The following is a 16,920-nucleotide window of genomic DNA, read 5'->3' as shown; positions in this document are numbered from 1 at the left end:
CCATTGTATTTATAGTTCGTATATCTTTTATGGGTTGATATACTTAATTCACTATAAACAATGCTCTGATACCAATTTGTCACACCCCAAAACCGAAAACGGCGAAAACATTCTAGGGCGGAGGACGTCATGTAGTGTATCAGAACAATGTAAAGTAGTAAACAAGCAACAACATCATCCATTGCATTAATAGTATAATTTTAATTACAAGTGTTCTTTCATAGTATAAGACCACATAATGAATAATTAACACAAAAGAGGAGCCTTGATTTCTCTGTCTTTACAAAACCTGGTCATTGTACATGTCTATTTGTGACCTGAGAATACAAGTTATTTTGAAAGCGAGTATCAGCAATAAAGCTGGTGAATTCATAAGTATTAATGTATTTTTGATTTATAAAACTGGAAAGTAAAGACTTGTAAACATTTGGGAAAAGTTTGTATAAGTATGAACTGTTCGAATGTAGTTAAAAATGATTGAACACTCTAGCAAATCCCTATGATTCCTATTAGTATGAAAAGTAGTCTTCTACCAAGACCTAACTGTTTTGAAAGTAGCCTTCTACCAAGACTAGACTGTGCGCCTATTAATATTATTTTCTACCTCATCGATTATGTGAATGTGGCACATGGTAAAGGTAATAATAATATATTACCCGGATTTTTAATCGTTTTGCAATTTTCGTATGCAAAGTGTAAGTATTGAAGTATTTGTAATGAGTGACTACTTTGTATTAATTTGCCTTAATTGAGGGTTAAGGTATAATGTGATGGCTAGAACCCATACTATATGCTCTCTATCATGAGATTTTGGGAACCAAACGCGAACCTGCATGTCTACAACCCGTGAAAATCCACATTACTATGATCATGTATACCCAATATAATAATCACAATACAGAGTGATTCATTGGTATACTTAGATCCTGAACTTGTTCCATGCTATAGCACCTTGTTATGTCTATTCTGTTATCGTGTATTGTAAGCGTATTTATGTAAGCGTATCTATGTAAACGTATTCATGTAAGCGTATATATGTAAACGTATTCATGTGAGCATATCTATGTAAACGTATTCATGTAACATGTAATATATTAGTATAGACTCATGAATGAACTGACTCTTGTGTGATTCCTTGTACTTGGAATAGTATAGTTACTAGTAATGTACGTGTATCACCGAAAGTATACCTTTGCTACCAAAAGGTACTGAACTAACTACTATAACTTTTATGTCTATATATGTATACATGATATATAACTAATATTTACACAACATTCGAACGAGCAACCGATTCCCTAAGGCCCCATCCCAACGAGGAAAAGGAAATAAAGCGAGCTAACCGTCCTAATTCCTTTAAACATTATTTATATAACTATACATATCTAGGCATGCATTTGACCATATAAAATCATAAAAGAAGTTATTATAAAACCTTTGAAAGTTCAATAATAAGAAACGACAACTTGATGTCAGTTTATAAAACGATTGAAATTATTTTGTTTGATAAGACAGTTTAAGTATAAGGAAAACCTTTATTTGAAACACATATGTAACAGAGTTTGAAAGGAAACATACGTTATGTAATATAGTTTGATAAAGAGTTTAAACATGTAAAAACGTTTAAGAAAGTCATTTGAAGAAATATGTTTGGTAAAACAGTTAACGTGTAGTAAATCCATTTGCATGCTAGTTATTAATCACATGTGATTGATATAAAAACTAGCATGATTCAACTTGTATTCCCCCCACCCCGCCCATAAAGCATTTATAAACATTTAGAAACATTTAAAAGGTTAATTAAGGGGTATGAACTCACCTACAGCGAGTGGATCGGATGGAAGTGTCGGACACGTGTTCGGTGTCAAGTGAAGACTTAAACACGCACAATGATCATAATAACATATGAAGACATATGTGTATATATAATTAGTGTTTATTACACTAATTAAACATGTATAAACATCCTAATGTGAGGAAAACACCTTGGTCAAAGTGTTTGGCGGCTATCGGGTTGCAATAAGGGAGTGCAAGGCCTTATACGGGAGTTTATGGTCATTTGACCATGTATTAAGCGGTTTGCGGCCCAAGGGAGTTTACTCCTGGCCATAAACTCTCAATTGGGTCACCAAATGAGGCTCAAAACTATTATAACTTAAGTGGTTAAGTGTTCCAAGGCTTAAACAAGAGGTTGGGTGGGTTTAAGATCCATGAATGGCCTTGTATGATATTTACAGCCTAGGGACCACTTGACCATGAGTTTACGGCCGTAAATTCATGTTATGAAGTACCAAATCATGTAATGAAGTTCTTAGTTCAATGGTGTAAGGTTCTATGCTAAGTTCCAAGGCTCACTAAGGGGTTAGGGTGTCATCTGCACCCTTAAAAGGGGTTTACGGCCCAAGAACATGTCTTGGCTGTAAACTCCTTGAATCCTATGATTATTTATGTTTTCTAAGCTTTAAACATTATAAACCTAGTGTACAATGAGTTAGAACAAGAGTACTTACGATCTAGGAGCTTAAATGGTCGGTTTTGGTCAAGAACACGAGTGTGTGTTCCTAGTGGAACTTGAAGATCTACAAAATGGAATGATTTCACGGATGAAATCATGTAAGATTACTAGTTCATGCAAGATAACAACTAGTTAAGTCAATAATCTTACAAGTTTTGAAGATCGGGGATGAAGATCGGGATGATACTTGAGAGGATTTGGGCCAAGAGGAGGAAAGGAATGAACAAAGTGGCTAGCACTCGACCTTATAGGAGGAGTTTACGGCCGTAAACTCCCATGTGGTGGCCGTGAACTCCTGGTTAAGATGTTTTGGACTTGTTCTTTGAGCTATAGATTCAGCAGATAAACCCCGACACTTATTCCTTAAGTGTACAAGGTTCAGAATGCCAAAATAAACTCCTAATTGTGCTAACAGATAACAGCAATGAGTTTGGCTTTTAATGAAGTGTTTGACTAAACTGGATGGAAAATTTCGTGTTGTCACAATACTTGACCGAAATCTCCTCATTCCCTTTGAGATTTCGGTCCTAACTCCCTCACACAAGTAGTTTTTGGCCTTACTGTGGTCAATAGGGGTGATTTCGGTTTTGGTGTCACCCATTAAGGGTGTTTTTGATCCTATATCCCTTTTAAATGGTGATTTCGGCCTAGGTGCTTGGTTTGGTGTTGATTTTGGTCTTGGGGTCCCTCATGGGAGGGTTTTCGGATTAGAGATCACCCGTTAAAGGGTTATTTCGGTATTGAGGGTATTTTGTTAATATATGATTTTAGTTATAGTTTGTTGACTTGTCAATGTTACTTACGACATGGTTTCTTAAGGGGTGTGTGTGTGTATATATATATATATATATATATATATATATATATACACACACACACACACACACACATATATATATATATATATATATAAACTTATAATAAGAATGCCTTTATGGTTTTCAAAGTGTATATAAGTATATTCATATATGTATATTCAATCCCAAAAATGATGCCCCTTAGGCTTTGAAAATATTATTGAAACAAAGCCACGTTGTGAATTCACTTCCACGTGGTTACAATTTAAATCTTGATTGATCCAAATTTTCCAGGTTGTCACAAACACCAACAACTTTTTTATGAAAACTTAAAAATATATATAAAGACAAAAGGCATTGTAAATAAATTTTGGTGTGCATTTTATGCTGTATATATATAGAAAAAAATAAAAACATTTCGCCTCCTAAAAATCTTAAATTGTGTATGACTTTTGCCCCAAGTTACCAACTTTCTAACAAGTAGATCCATATAATTTTTAAAGACAAAATTGCAAAAATGGTCTCTGTGGTATGCAAATTTTTAGGGTTTTAGTTCAAACCTCGAGTATTTTGGATTCATGGTCCTTTTGGAGTGGTTTGTATGTGGAATTGGTCCCTGGACTTAATTCTTATTAAAAAGGATCTGTTAACCCCCACATGTGCCACACACGTGAGGGTATATCCATCATTTCATATGTGAGGGACCATTTTTTCATGACTATTTTTCTACCAACACAAGGTAGTATCCTTTATCTATTGAGTTCGAACCAAGCCCTCAAACCAGGTGAGTCTCTCCTCCACTCCATCTCTATTGACCTCGGAAACTTGAACCATTTAGGCCGGAGCAGCCTCCGACGGCCCCCTATATAGTTTGTCGGAATTCGTCTTTTTGAAGGATTTTGTGTTCTTCAAATGTTGTTGTCGAGTTGTATGAGTTATAAATCTTGTCTTCCATCTCTAATGATGTTTTTTACTTCCTTTAGCACTTAAAGTCAAGTATGGTTAGTTAGAATCATGAAGATAGCCACAAAAGGTTTGCTTCCTCTTTTCTCTTGATTGATTCTGTAAAAGCTTAATATCTTGTTCATCTTATAATTTGACAATCTATCATCAAGTATTACAGTTTTAGTTTGGATTATTGTGTTGTGATTGTTGGTATACCGAAGCTAGACTTTGGTTGTTTGGTCTTCGTTCCTGCATAAAACACATGCGATTGCGAGCTACACTTGTTACGTTTTGAAACGTAGGTGGAAATTTATTTATGGATAGTTTAGCTAAGTTCATGAGCTACACTTGTTACGTTTTGAACGTTGAATTTTAAAATTATGTTTTTATTTAAATTAATGTACCGTTTATAATTAAAATATTTATTTATGTTTAATAAGTGTGTTTTTATTTAATATAATTTGTTTTTATTTTTAATGTAATGTATGTTTTTTATTTAAATTATGGTTGTATTTTAAATTATAGTTTGTATTTTGTTTTTTATTTAATATAATGTAAAAAAATATTAAAAAAAATTGTATAGTGGTAACGATTTCCAATGTTTAGTGGGTTAGTGGTGAAACTGACCTGGTGCATATGTAACAGCACTTTTTCGATATTTATGAGTGTGACTACTCTCCCAAAACCCCAAAGCCTAAGTATTGATGCATTGGTGAACAATAAATGAATAATTAAACAGTTATTACTTGGACGGCATCTAACTACCCTGCCGCTCCTTATCTGAGATTGACCCTTTTGACATAACAAAGTCATTAGAATCAGAAAGAATACAAAAACTTTAAGCATGATGCGCAAATTATTGTAAAAAGGACCGATTTTGAAATTTCTCAAGTGGAAAGTATAGAGATTTTTTGATCGAGTTTGACAATAGATCAGATGGGTTGAAAAAAACAGATTTGGTTTCTAAAATTGATGTGTCGTGTTAAATAATTTGTAGGTATATTGCACAAATCAATTACTTTATAACTAAATTTGAAAACTAGTTAAAAATCTCAGCATGAATCATTTTACCCAACATTATATACAGAAATAGATAAAATCTGATCTATTAACAATTAAAATTACTAACAACAAATCTCACTCAACAAACCTAACATATTACTCGACAGTAATTATTAGTCATCAGCAAACAAACCAAATAGTAATAAGCAACAGATTAAAATTGTTGGGTTTAAAACTAACTTGGAAAATGAGATTAAGTGTTTGTGGTAAGATGTCTCTTTCCGAGAGAGAGAGAGAGAGAGAGAGAGAGAGAGAGAGAGAGAGAGAGAGAGAGAGAGAGAGAGAGAGAGAGAGAGAGAGAGAGAGAGAGAGAGAGAGAGAGAGAGAGAGAGAGAGAGAGAGGTGGGTCATGCATATAGAAGTAGTGCTTATTATATAAGCTGATTATAAGTCTACTGAACACATTATTAGAACATTTATAGATAGAAAAACGAACACACAGTAAAGCAGATATGGGATTGCAGGTGAAGGTAGGAGGTGTGAAAGATGTAGAATTGTCAGAACCTGTGAGCCCGATCGGGCAGTACTTGAACAGCTCGGTGCTTTCTATTCACATTATCGGTGTCTTGGAGTTTGACAACCCCATTGATGACGCTTCAAGGCTTGCACTTTATATTATCGATGTCTTTCTTCCCATTAACCATCGTTTCTCTTCCATTATGGTACCCTTAATTCCCTATCCTACTTTTTTCTCTACTTTTGGTTATCATCTCGATTTCTTTTTTCATGTAAATATGAGGTGCATGGGTTACGTTGTTTTGTACGAACACTTTAATAAAAGGGAAAATACTTATCATGAGATACCATCCAATTTATTGTTAGTGTTCATCATAACTTTTTTAACCGGATATCATAAGTGATAGTCGGTCAAAATGGTTATGATGATCAAAAACAACAAGTTTGATTACAAAAATAATAATAATAATAATAATAATAATAATTAAATATAAACTAACTCAATAATTGGTTACTCTTCTGAATCATTATGTCAAAAAAAAAATGATATGACACCCGAATTCAGAAATAGATGCCACCGAACAAGCCCTAAAAAACTAGAAAGTGTTGACAAAGCTACCCTAATGACAAATCTTAAATAACATCGTATCACCGCTATTACAAAAGTGTAAATGTTGTGATTCAGCTGATCTAAACATTTATTATATGACAAGGGACTTTTTTGGTCATCTGGGTTCACAGCCACTAACAACTTCCTCCAGCTCAGTCAGCACACCCTTGAGATGCCTCTTTGTCATCCACTCATTCAAACCATAAGCATTAAATTGGGATAATTAATCCAAGGTAACTAACTATTGATTTTGTTCACATTGATCATTTTTATTATTTTTTTTTTGCACACACTATCCCATCAAACTTGTTATTTGTATTAATTCACCATAACCTTTTTGATCGTTTATAACATGTCATAACCTGTCAAAAAAATTATGATAACCGATCAAAGGGTTATAGTGAAAACAAATAACAAGTTTGATGATATATTGGATACAAAAAAATAGATCAAATGTGAACAAACTCAACAGTTGACTACACTTCTGAATCGTTATGAAAAATACCATTTCACCAACCACATTGGAACAGTGGCGAGTCCACATATTACAAAGGTAGGTCACTTGACCTACCTTATTATTTTTTTTTAATAAGTATAGAGAAATGAAAATTGTGACCTACCTTAATTATGTTTAGTGAACTAAACAATTGTTTTGGCAAAAGAAAATATGTATAAATCAAGATTTTTAAATCTTATATTTTATATCTCAATAGCCCAAATAAATAATCTATCCAAGGTGGAGATGAACAAACTTCGGTTTTAACCGAAATAGGTTTTTTTTTTTAACTGATCTAGTTTTTAACTAGTTTTTTTGAGATTCGGTTATGTTTTAAAGGTATTAATAATGATATAATTGTGAAACTATATCAACATATATCTGTCGGGTATAATTTTAAGAACTTTAATTTTTTTTTGCTTGTACGATCTGACCCGACCCGAAGTCACAACTAGTATTTTTTTTTCTATCGATATCATTTTAATAGTAAACCATATCGTTTTACGTTTTAGATTTGCCACTTATTGGAAAAAGTAAAAAATTTCAATACTTGCAACCTTTTTGTTATTGATTATAATATCCACAATCTCATTAGCCTTTAAGATAATCTAATATATATATATATATATATATATATATATATATATATATATATATATATATATATATATATATATATATATATATATATATATATATATATATATATATATATAATAATGACCCAACGAATTAAACAACAAAAACCATATGAGCTTTTAACATACACGGTGATAGCCGTAACTAAAGATAATAGAATTTCTATTGTACCTTCTTAATCCTTGACAAAAGGTAATGAAATACAAAAAAGCCATGCTATTACGGAAATTAAAACCAATACTCACTAAAAGTAAAACCAATACAAACAGGGCTATTACCGAAATTCACATATAATTATATGCCATTTTTTGTTCTACGATTTTAACAGGTAGAAGACAAAGAAGAAGGGAAGCGCTGGAAGCGAGTCCAAGTGAAGGTGGAAGACCACATCGTAGTCCCTTCTTTTCCTGAAGCATTATCACCCGAATCTTACGATCATTATTTCAATGATTACCTATCAAATATCTCGATGGGACCTCTCCCACAAACACAACCGTTATGGGAAATTCACATCATCAAGTACCCAACAAGCAATGCATCTGGAAGCGTTGTCTTCAAGCTTAACCATGCACTTGGTGATGGTTACTCTATTATGGGTGCTGTTCTCTCTTGTCTACAAAGAGCAGATAATCCTTCTCTCCCCTTATCATTTCCAGTTATTCGGAAAACTCTCAAGCCCGAAAATGATCTCAAGAGCTTTTTTAGTGTTGTAGCATTGGGCCTGAGTGGTGCACGTAACACGATCTTGGATTTCGGTTGGAGCATCTTAAAGAGCAGTTTCTTGGAAGATAGCCGAAGTCCCATACACTCCCGCAAAGAAGGGGTGGAGTTCAGGCCGATCAATATAATGACAATGACATTTTCTTTGGATCAAATCAAGCAAATTAAGTCCTCCTTGCAAGCGGTATGTATATGTTTTTACTTTCTTTTCATTTATTTATGTATCATCCAAATATCCGTACGTTATGTACATTAAATTATATAGTTAAATTTAAACAACTATATGTTATTGTAAAATCATTTGTTATTCAAGTTAAATACTAACAATAATAATAACAATAACAATAAATAAAATTATAACCGTTCTATATGTCATGAAAAAACAAATACACATTATAATCAATCTCCTCACTTGCCTCTACCAAGGGTAAATTATTAAAATTAAATATAATTTTTGGTTTTATGTAACTTTTAACTTTTGTTATAATTTTATGTTATTATTAATATTTATTAATGCTATTTAATTTTAAAATCAATTGTTATTAATAAAAAAATTATAAAATGCTACCGACAAATTTAAAATAATTATTAATTAACAAAATTTAATGTACCTCTTCGCAAAAAAAGTTTTCATTATTAATTAAGGTAAAACATAATTTTCATAAAAACCCAAGTTAAGAAGATTCGTTTGTTCCAAAATACAATTGTATGAAAATCAAAGGAATATAATAAATGCGGAATCTCCAACGTTGATGATGAGTGTGTATAGTCACGCATTCGTCTTTCCAAGATCACCAATGGTACCTGAAAAGATTTAATCCACAACTGTAAGTCAAAGCTTAGTGAGTTCCCTTCAAATATCACACACCATTATACATATACAATGCATGAGCACATGTGAGCCTCCAGTCCGACTGGACCACCTCGTGAGGCCTATAGTATACCTGGACCGCTCACCTGGGCATCCAATCCACGACCGGTCTGCCTCCCATGACTACTACATACAACTGGTTTGCACCTGGCCTACAACACACCACTGGCTCGCACATGTATCTTGGCCTACTGCACAAAGCAGGAATGCCTCAACCTACCACCTAATATGTCGTCATATAAATCAAACAAGAACATTAACACAAACAACTATCTACACTAGTCTACCTGTCTAACAGCTAACTACTGTATATCGAGCCTTATACAACATTCTACATCGCCATTGGCAGAACACTAATGAATGGATAACTATATGTAATCAGAGGTTAGATAGAAAGTCGAACATGTGTTCCCACTCTAGAGCCACAACCAAACAAGGAACAAGTAAAAAAGCCTAGATCAAGAGTTCTTAGATTATCCTACATGACTGCATACAACCCCTAGGGAACTTAAATAGACAATCACCGACCCTAGGTACTCTAACCAGCATATCACTACTCATATATCCTAACATACAACGATATATACTATAACACATAGTATAGTGAGGAAACTCACCTGAATCGAAGACCCAAGGAACAAAACAACACACACAATTCCTCTACTAATCTGTCCTGCAAATTGACTAGCACCAAAAAATAAAGCTCCTAAATCAACAACCCACTTCCTTCAAGCTTGACCCAACGTTAAACTCATTCAAAGTCAATGGTCAACATTTATCCAAGTTAATTCTCACCAAGACATGGATACCTCTTGGTTATGTTGTGGGCATGCTAGGGCAAGATAGATGCAATGTAGAGTACCACCACCTCGTGGCCACTAATAGATTACCATATTCTTCACTGAGAGCTTAATCCTTTAAGCTACTCATTCATACCTTCCAATACTCTTTTTTACACAAAATACATCATAAAAATCATTTCGTTATAGACAGGCACATCCAATGCATGCCCTTTTCGAACTAGGTCACTAATGAAAGAAATGAACTACAAAACTCATGCATGAGACTAAGTACTCCATAGATCATTAGATCTGGAACATATAACCACAAATAGACTTCAAGGATCCATAGTGTTGTCAACTTTATGGAGTCCACCCCTTAAACCACCTTGAATCATGGAGAATAAAGTTCTAAGCCTAGATTTATAAGAATAGTACATAAAGATAGAAACATAGAGACTTACCAAAAGTCCAAAAGATGTACAAAATGATGGTGAAGAGGCTTGCTTGCTGGATCTTTGCTGATAGGTCACCTTCTCCTTCTACAAGTTACAATCTGAGGCTTAACACTTCAAGAACACCACAACCATACGAAGAACACTCAAATAAGGATAGGGGTTTCAAGATAATAGGGTGGAGACTGGAGAGAATGACCTAACCCTGAAGTTAATGTTCTTAAATATTGATTAAACCTTAAAATTTGTGGGCTTATGCTATATTAGCTGCCACGTCATGGAATTCCTCTTGCCACGGCATGGTAGCCATCAAGACGTACGTTCTAATAATGGACATGCCACGTCGTGGTCTTCCATACTCCACGTCGTGGCACCTGGCTTTTCCAAAAACCTTATCTTTATGCCTCCAAGTCCTCAATTAATCTATTATGGAAACGTGTGTTACAAAAAACTTGAAAAGTCATACAAGTTTCAAAATATTATGTTGCAAGTAAAATTGGCTTCCTTTATAGTATACTAGGCAAATGCTTGTGTGTTGCCAAAAATACAATAATATACCAATAACATTGATACATATACAATATTAAATATAATCATGATTTTGTTATTAGTTTTGAGTTGACAATTTTTACACTAATTACTAAAGGCTTATAGCCCAAGAGAATTAGATGTTAGATGAAAGCAGTCAATCAGTTGTAGGTTAAGGATTGTAGTCTTTCTATAGACAAGATAAGTATTTTAGGTGTAGGTGGAAAGTATTTATGAATGTAACGTCCCAAATTTTCAAACCAAAATTTTTCATTTCAAAGAAGAATAGTTATTCAAAATTAGTTTTCGAAAGTATATTAAAACATCCATTTGATCAAAACATGTCATACCGTGTACGAAAGGCAGAGTAATAACAAATCATAGTAAAATATTATCAGCGGAAGTCTTCAAAAACAAATTCCATAGATGAGGTACAGTCAGACTGCACTCTTCCCCTTTCCACTAAACAACCTAAAAAACATTCAAATTTAACGAGTAAGCACAAAGCTTAGTGAGTTCCCAAAGATACTACATACATATAGGAATGTAATGATCCCAGTATAGTTGTAGTCCCAGTTCAGTCTTTTATACGATGATCCCATGATAGTATTACATATAATTGTTATGGTCCCACCATAGTATTTCATACTAGTGTTATGGTGCCAACATAATCTTTCATACTAGTGCTATGATACCACCATAATCTTTCATAAAACTGTCATGGTACCACCATAGTCTTTCATACAAAAGTCACAATGACAAACTATCAAATCTAAGATACCTAGTATCATACATAGTATACTGAGAAAACTCTCATGATCCTAATATCGAACTGACACTAATACATACTTGATTACTCAAATCCATCACATTTTAACCAAAATTTAAGTTGGTCAAAAGTCAATCGTGAACGACCATGCACGTCTTGACCCATGACTTGACATGCCACACGGCAAAATAATCATGTTTGGTTTAAAAGGCGCATCCCGAAACCTCAATAGGCACAATGTCCTCAACATCTAAACAATTTTTGATTTTTAAGTCCTTAATCCCATAAGACTTAAGCTCCAAAATTCAAGGATATAATGAAATAATGTCTTAACGCATAAAGTTTCCAACTTTCTCTTTTTTCATGTCCCAAATATCACCAAATCTAAACCTAGGTTACAAAGGACCAATATATAACTAAATCCTTGCATGACACAAAATACAAGACAATAATTATTTATTAGTGCTACAAAGCGTCTATAATACCTAAAATTAAAACATTTAGACTCATATTTGTCTAAACTCCATAAAAATACCATTAAAGGGACAAAAAAAAGGATACCAACCTAGATCTAACATGTATAAGCCATAAGGTTTGAACTCAAATACTTACAAATCTTGAAAGAGTCATAAGAAGGTAGAAAATTCAAGTTTTGCTTCATCTGATACCAAAGATGCAATCAACTTCATAAAAACCATCCAAATATCACAAAATTAAGCCTAACATACAAGAAATGAAAGCTAGGATTTTGGAGAAACGTTTCTGGGGAATGGGGAATGCCAAATAAGGCACTCTAAAGGTTAATAACCTTATATATGGCCCAAAGATCGAAACTTAGGGTTTTTTGTAAACAACGGCTATGCGCCATGATCTCCAATTAAGGCACACCACACATAAGGATTTTCCTTCATACAATGACATTAAAACTCATGTGTCGTACTTTTAGGTTTTTTCGCAAAAACCTACATTATTATATTCTTAATACGAGACAATTCCGTAAACAAGTGTTAAAATTCGCATCTATTTGAACTAGATGTTGTCCTGAAAATACACATAAAATATGCATCCACAAAATAACTTAGAATACTTCTCACACATTTCCTCTTTGGGTTTTCCAAGACCATTCATAATTTCACTTGTCATGCCACTGCATTCCCACTAAGACAATCAACTTAGTTTAGCATCCCAAAACTACTAAACTCTAAACACAGTAAACATAACTTAAAATCATTATGAGAACTTCCCAAAAAAAGAATCACTTCAATCTGAAACCTTTGAAGCTAATACCCCAGATTGAAGATCATCACTCAGACATGAAAGTCAATTGTCCTTGAACCTTCCAGTCATAACAACTTAAATAGGTAGAATCCCATATACATGCCTAGAAAGATTTGATTGCACGATTAACCTTCCGATAAGTCAACGCTATTCAACATGCACAACATATCACATATTCAAGCACTAACGACCAATTGTGGCCTTCCAAACAAATCATATGGTCCCTTCGTACTCCCTAATACAATTGTTATGGCTTGACCATAGTCTTACTACAATTTCTATTTTTCAAACATAGTCTTCTACAATTGTTACGGTCTAATCATAGTCTTCCAACAATGGTTATGGTCATATCATAGTCTTCCTACAATTGTTATGGTCCGAAGATGGTCTTCTTATAATTATTATGGTCCAACAATATTCCTCCCACCGATCCTCACTCGTGAATTCTTTGGTCAGAGCCTTTACACTTGAAGAAGTTGATGTAGGGTCACTTCATTAACAGATCCTCTACTACCTCATGTAAAAGATCCTTGTGTTCCTTTTTAGTTATCGAACAACTTAGATATCAATGATAAACATTATAACCATTTAAAATGTATGATGAGGTAAACAAACACACCCTAAGTTATTGTCATTAAGGAATTAACTATAAAATAATAATTTTATAATAATATAAAACATTTATGTAAAGCTTTATTGTCATTCTAATTATTATTATTATTATTATTATTATTATTATTATTATTATTATTATTATTATTAATAGATAAATAATCATTTATTTGAAGTTGGTTATCCTGATTATCTAAGAGTCTTATGTATTATAAAATGTTCTTTTATATCAAACTAAAAATCTTACATATTAAAGAAGATAATGGTGTTGGAAATTCAGTTTTGCTATGGTTAATCACAGATGGTAGGTCATGTGCTAAATCTTTATCTTTTAGTTATGTCGTTTATTATTAATCTTTATCACTTCCATGGTTGTTATTACACATAAAACTACAGATATAAATGTCATTTCATGACATGATTTTGGTACGACAACATTATTGTATCTTTAGTTGGCTTGTCTACTACGGAAGACTAAAATGCGGATTGTCATTTATTGTTCAACAATATGCCGCCTGAGTCTTAGTAACAATCTTCACTCTTCATTTGACTTCTCCAAAATAGTCTGTTGTTTTCTTGAAAAATCGCTTGATAGTGAACATCCACTCTATTTTCCTTGTAATTTCTATATGGATTTTTGCTCATGCTTGGGGATATTCCACTGCGGTTAAAATAATTGACAAAGTCCTTGGAGCATTGATTATCCTGGATCAAACCGAAGAATAATTTCTGATTAAGTTCGTCCATAAAGTATTCAACTCCTAAAATTTTGGAATAGGAGAAGTTAGTTCATTTCAACATCAATAGAAGCAAAGTCTAAGGTTAGTCTATGAAGATAGCTATGAACTAGAGCTAAGGCGAAGCGAGAAAATCTTTGGAATGGATTCTTCGTAATACAACTTTCCAAAGTACAAAAGACTTTTAGGATTGGTACCATAAAACTACAATAAAGTCTTTATATATTGGCCTTATAATCGATTTAGTCATTATATTTTTTTTATTCAATTAAGTGTCAAATACCGATAATCGTATTCAATTTAACCCTTTCACGCGGTCAAAAGGTCATCTAACTTTTGAAAATTACATTTTTGGCTAAGATTTCAAAATTTGTTACAAATTTGGTCCAATATTTATGCTTTTGGCCCAGATTTTAAATTTTGTTACAAATTTGGTCCAAAAATTACCATTTTTTCCCAAATTTTATAATTTTATTATGAATTCATCCAAACTTTCATTTTTTTTACAACTTTTTTTCTCAGATATTTGTTTCTAATATGTTTTTTCTTTATAAACTCATATTTATACAAAAAAAACATATTTTCACATAAAAATATTATATTTTATGCTGCAACGGAGCCACCATGCCTGTCCGCTCATCGAGAAGAACTAAGTTGCAGAGAATAAGGGGAGAAAAAAAAAGGCATGGTAGGAGAAGAAAGATGATAAGAACATGATTTGAAGCTTTTCAAATCCCTAATCCTAATTAAATGATTTGGTCTTAATTTTGTATTTAGAAAGGGTATTTTAGTAACACTATTTGTGATTTCGAATTTTAGAGAAATTTTTTAGTATTATATTAGTTTAGGTTTAATTAAAATAGATGTTTGGATATATATGTAAATATTATAGTTTTAGAAGGACGTATATGTAGTTTAAAATTTTATAAGGACATTGACGTAATACTTAAAGTTTAACAGTATATATATGAAATTTTATATTGGTTTAGTTTTAATTAAAATATAAGTTTGGATATATATGTAAATATAGCAAGTTTTTGTAAACCATGGGGATCATCTTTATAATTTTCTCTAATAATAATATATTAACCAAGATAACAAATAATTATAAAAAGAAGAAGGCCTGTTACAAGTATCAGAATCTTACAAAAGCTAAAATTTCCTATGGAAACATGTTGGGAACAAAATGTAATAATATGCGAGGCACAAAAAGTTAATGAGTAAAAAAACCAATCAACAATTAGTGATCATATTTGAAGGTGAAGGGGCTTTTAGATCCTTCCCACTTATTTATCATGAAATAAATGTTCATAATTAGAAATCTATTTTTCCAACATGCTGCTCTGTCTTACATTTCTGAATGTAAATTTATTGTTTCAAACAGACAATAAATGATGTAGTTTGCGGAATGATTTTCCTGGGGATAAGATTGTACATGGAAGAAACAAGTGAAGAAACAAGAAGTGCAAGGTCTACCGCTTTGGTGGTGCTTAACACTAGATCTATTAGTGGTTACAAGTCTGTGGATGAGATGCTTCGAAATCAGGAAGCTAAAAGTCTGTGGGGAAACCAATGTCTTTTCTTGCACATTCCATTACCCGAGCTTCACCAAAATGGCAATCCTTTGAATCCGCTCAAATTTGTTCAAGAAACACAGAATGTCGTCAAAAGGATGCGAAACTCCTTTGCTGTTTATCTCAATGGAATGCTACTTGAATCTATAAGAAAATTTAGAGGTCTAGAGGTATGTCTACATCATGCGTTAGCTCTCAAGCGTACTCATATTTTTCTATGCATCTGATTTTAAGTTGCTCTGAAATGTTAAGGCAACCTCTCGATACGTTCATAAAACCCTAAAGAATTCAAGCATACTGGTGACAAATGTGATCGGGCCACTTGAGAAAATAACTCTTTCCAATCAAACGGTTAAAGGAATGTATTTTATGGGAGTGAATTTTCCACAGGTATCATCAATATTTTATTTCTAGTTTACTTTTAGTCCATTTTAATAATTTAGCGTGCTCAAAATATCCATGCATATTTTCCGATTATAACTTCTGGCAGAGTCTTACTATAACAATAATAAGTTACACGGACCAGTTGAGGGTTGCAGTAGGAGCTGAAAAAGATTTCATAGATCATGTGAAGTTTCGTACATGCACTGAGAAGGCATTCAATATGATTTTTGATGCTGCACTTAAGCCTAATTGACATGAAGGTTCTTACAAATGTCTTGATCCATGGATTTCGTTTGTCACTTGTTCAATAAACATTGATTTTCCTACGAGATAGTCATGTCTTGATTACATATTGGCGTGATTATAATGTAATATATATGTACTATCATTCTTGTTTCATTATTGATTGTCGAACTTATTATTATTATTTTGGTTTTTGCTTTTGTGTTATTTATTGGTGTGATTACATGTATTCTCTTCCTTATTGAACATAGGTACTTTCTAGAAATCTCTTTGAAATACATCGGCAGGGCTTGTGTTTAGCTTGAATTCTGTGATTAAGACTCTTGATCAATCTTTCTTAATCCATCTCCAATGTTTTAGACTATTTAATGGATTGTGATGTTAGCATTCCTCTCATCACACAAATTTACCCAATTCAAATTTGCACTCCATTAAATCCTTATGAGTTCA

At 32.8% G+C, this 16,920-nt stretch overlaps 1 protein-coding gene across 1 annotated transcript; it reads left to right on the top strand.

The window, feature by feature from the left end:
* Positions 1-5,715: 5,715 nt before the first annotated feature.
* On the top strand, positions 5,716-16,677 carry LOC145010829 (wax ester synthase/diacylglycerol acyltransferase 11-like). The gene is made up of 5 exons (XM_078969379.1): positions 5,716-5,981; positions 7,849-8,424; positions 15,654-16,013; positions 16,096-16,233; positions 16,334-16,677. Exons 1-5 carry the CDS (start codon positions 5,772-5,774, stop codon positions 16,478-16,480), a joined length of 1,431 nt encoding a protein of 476 aa, XP_078825505.1. The 5' UTR covers positions 5,716-5,771; the 3' UTR covers positions 16,481-16,677.
* Positions 16,678-16,920: the final 243 nt, after the last annotated feature.

Source organism: Lactuca saligna, chromosome 8 (genome assembly GCF_052625555.1).
Source record: "Lactuca saligna cultivar CGN05327 chromosome 8, ASM5262555v1, whole genome shotgun sequence".
Taxonomy (NCBI): Eukaryota; Viridiplantae; Streptophyta; class Magnoliopsida; order Asterales; family Asteraceae; genus Lactuca; species Lactuca saligna.
Note: the sequence above shows the minus strand (reverse complement) of the source record. Positions and strands in the feature narration are given on the sequence as shown.